At 46.6% G+C, this 2,652-nt stretch overlaps 1 protein-coding gene across 1 annotated transcript; it reads right to left on the minus strand.

The window, feature by feature from the left end:
* Window positions 1–6: 6 nt before the first annotated feature.
* On the minus strand, window positions 7–2,647 carry LOC102877538 (basic helix-loop-helix domain-containing protein KIAA2018-like; the record flags this gene model as incomplete). The annotated part of the gene is made up of 1 exon (XM_006903536.1): window positions 7–2,647. A coding segment is annotated over one exon (2,641 nt), but the record flags the coding sequence as incomplete, so codon positions are not given.
* Window positions 2,648–2,652: the final 5 nt, after the last annotated feature.

The following is a 2,652-nucleotide window of genomic DNA, read 5'->3' on the forward strand; positions in this document are numbered from 1 at the left end:
GGCCACTCTTGGGTCGGGCTGGGTCAGTTCCATGGTGCTTCGGTTGTAAGGAAAGCTGAGAGGCTTGAGTGCCTTGAACAAGATTTCTCTTTTTCTGCATCTGAACTTCCTGTTGCAGAGTTCTTTGCTGATGAACATTATGGGGCTGAGAGTGGACAGAGCCCTCTGCATGAGGGACATGATGTTGCAGCTGATACAAGTGATGTCTCTCTCTTAACTGTCCCACTTGCTGCTGCTGCTTTAAGTAGAGATGGTTACTATGGAGGTGAGATACCCCTTGAGCTGGAACATGTTGCTGTAGGGCCTGGAGATGTTGGCTGGCCTGGGTTTGCTGCTGCTCGGCCACAGAAGGCTGGGAACCACACTGAACTTCAGTCTGCCTTAATGCAGGGCTCACAAAGTTGTTAGCAGGAGGAAATAATCTCGTAAGGCCATCTCCATGTGTGGGATTGCTTACAGGCACAATGGAATTGGAAGAGCTGGGAGGGATCTGACTGACCATTATTTGAGTCTGATCAGAAATATTGTCTGGAGTTCGGCTCATCATGGACATATTTTCAAGTCTGAGTGGAGCTGGCTGACACTGCTTCTGACGTTTCGCAGAGGAAAGCAAAAGGTCGTCCTGGACAGCACGCTTAGCAGACTCTTTCCGGCTTTCGTGACTTGGCTTTAAGAGTGGTTCCTGAATCTGTGGATTTGGGATGTTACTGGTCATAGGATTTAGCTGTTCTTGGGCATAGTCGGTCATCAGGGATGGCCCAGGAGGCTGATTGCCGTAAGAGTCAGATAAGACACTCTGATTAACTGTTGAAGGAACAGTGGTTTGCTCTGAAGACTGGGATAAGCCCGCACAACTGACCAGTGGATGGGTGATGCCACTCTGATGGATAAGATTATTCACACTTAAACTGGTGATACTTGGTGGCTGAGAAGGTGAAACCTGTAATGAGGCATTTGATGTTTGAATTCCTATGGAGCAACTTGGTTTTTCAAGGGGCTGATCCACAGTTGTGTCAATTGAATCCTGAGAATTAAACTCATTTGGTACTGCTTCTGCCTGTCCTGTGCCATTCTCTTTAGGTATCTGCGTTTTGAACTGATCACCCTCTAAAGAAGATGTTTCAGAAGGCTTTGAAGGAACTTCCCTTCCATCAGCCTGGATGCCAACTCTTCCTTTCTCAAGGTTCTCCTGGTCAAAAATAGCTCTTGCTGCCAGAGCTACTATATCAGTTTGCTCTCCGAAGGTACAGCTGTCACATGTATTAGTTGATGCACTGCTTGTCACGTCCTCTCTGGTTGTTTCAGGAAGCATGGATGCCACTGAGAAACTGCGACTACTCCCAGAGCTGGTTGACATGGGGGAGTCGGCCTGGCGACTAGTGAGCAAAGAGCCATTAATCACCTCCTGATCAGGGATGCAGGAATGATGCTGTGGTGGATCTTGACCATCACTATTCAACAGTAATAGTTCCTGTTTGGGATTCAAGTCCACACTTGGGTCTACTATTTTAGCATTTTCAGGTGAAAAGTCAGGATGGTCCACATGGACTGAAAGAGATGTTTTCTGAGGATCTTTTTCTTTAGCAAGATTAGACAGCAAGGAAGTTAAGCCTTGCCCTTTTAAGAGACCAGTGGTTTGCATTGTATCAGATGACTCTGGCTCAGTCCTACAAGGTTCAGCAATGATTTCAACCTCAGAAACACAGTCAGTGCTTGTAGTGTTTGTGGCAGATGGGAGACCAGAAACCTGAGAAACTAAAATGTGGGGATCGTTTGGAGATGGAATCAACACGTTGGTTGAAGTGCAGGACTTGACCGCATCTAATGATGCCACACTAGCTGGTGGCTTATCCTGAGGTGTCTCTTGTTGCAAAACAGGGGTGGATTCTTTGGATTTTGCTGGGACCTTTGCAAAATGTTCACTTGCTATGGGCTCTTGTGAGGGAGAGGGAGATTCTTCGGTTGACTTACATTTGGATACAGACTCAGAATTCTGAACTTCCAAAGAATGCAAACCTGACACGTTTACACTGTCTGCTTGGGACACAGCAACAGATGGTAAGACAACAGGGAGGTTATCCAGCAGTGTGTCATTACAGGATGGCTCGGTGGCCCCTTCCGTGATAGGGCAGTCCAGTTTCCCCACATCTCTGCCTGCACTCAGAGGGCAGGATGACTTGTTAGCTGTTAAATGTTTCTTGACACCTGGCTTCTTATTCAACCTTTTGGACTTCACATTAGGTGGCAAACAAGCTACAGTGTTCGCTGAGGGAGTAGTCACTAGATTATATGTATTAGGTAGTGTGGCTAAATGATCTGTTGTCGTGGGAGGTGCTACAGTAGTTGTTAAGGAAACACAGTTAGCTGAGGTGCTTTGACTACTTGCAACAGTTTGAGGATTGGCAGGCTGGCTAATAGACAACTGCACACAGCTTTGCCCAGCCATTTGTGATATGCTTTGATTGAGGCTGGCCAAAGCACCAAATGTATTCAGGGCAACGTTGGTATTTGGATCTTCGCTGGTGGTGGGTTGAATAATTTGCATAGGGGTTTGATTTGTAGTTCCTGATGACGACATCACAGGCTGCAAAGCAAAGAGCTGTCCATTTAATGAAATGGTTTGAGGCTGCTGTTGGTTTGACATGGTAACAG

This window comes from Elephantulus edwardii, unplaced genomic scaffold (assembly GCF_000299155.1).
Source record: "Elephantulus edwardii isolate Elephantulus edwardi_28Jun2011 unplaced genomic scaffold, EleEdw1.0 scaffold05061, whole genome shotgun sequence".
Lineage (NCBI taxonomy): Eukaryota > Metazoa > Chordata > Mammalia > Macroscelidea > Macroscelididae > Elephantulus > Elephantulus edwardii.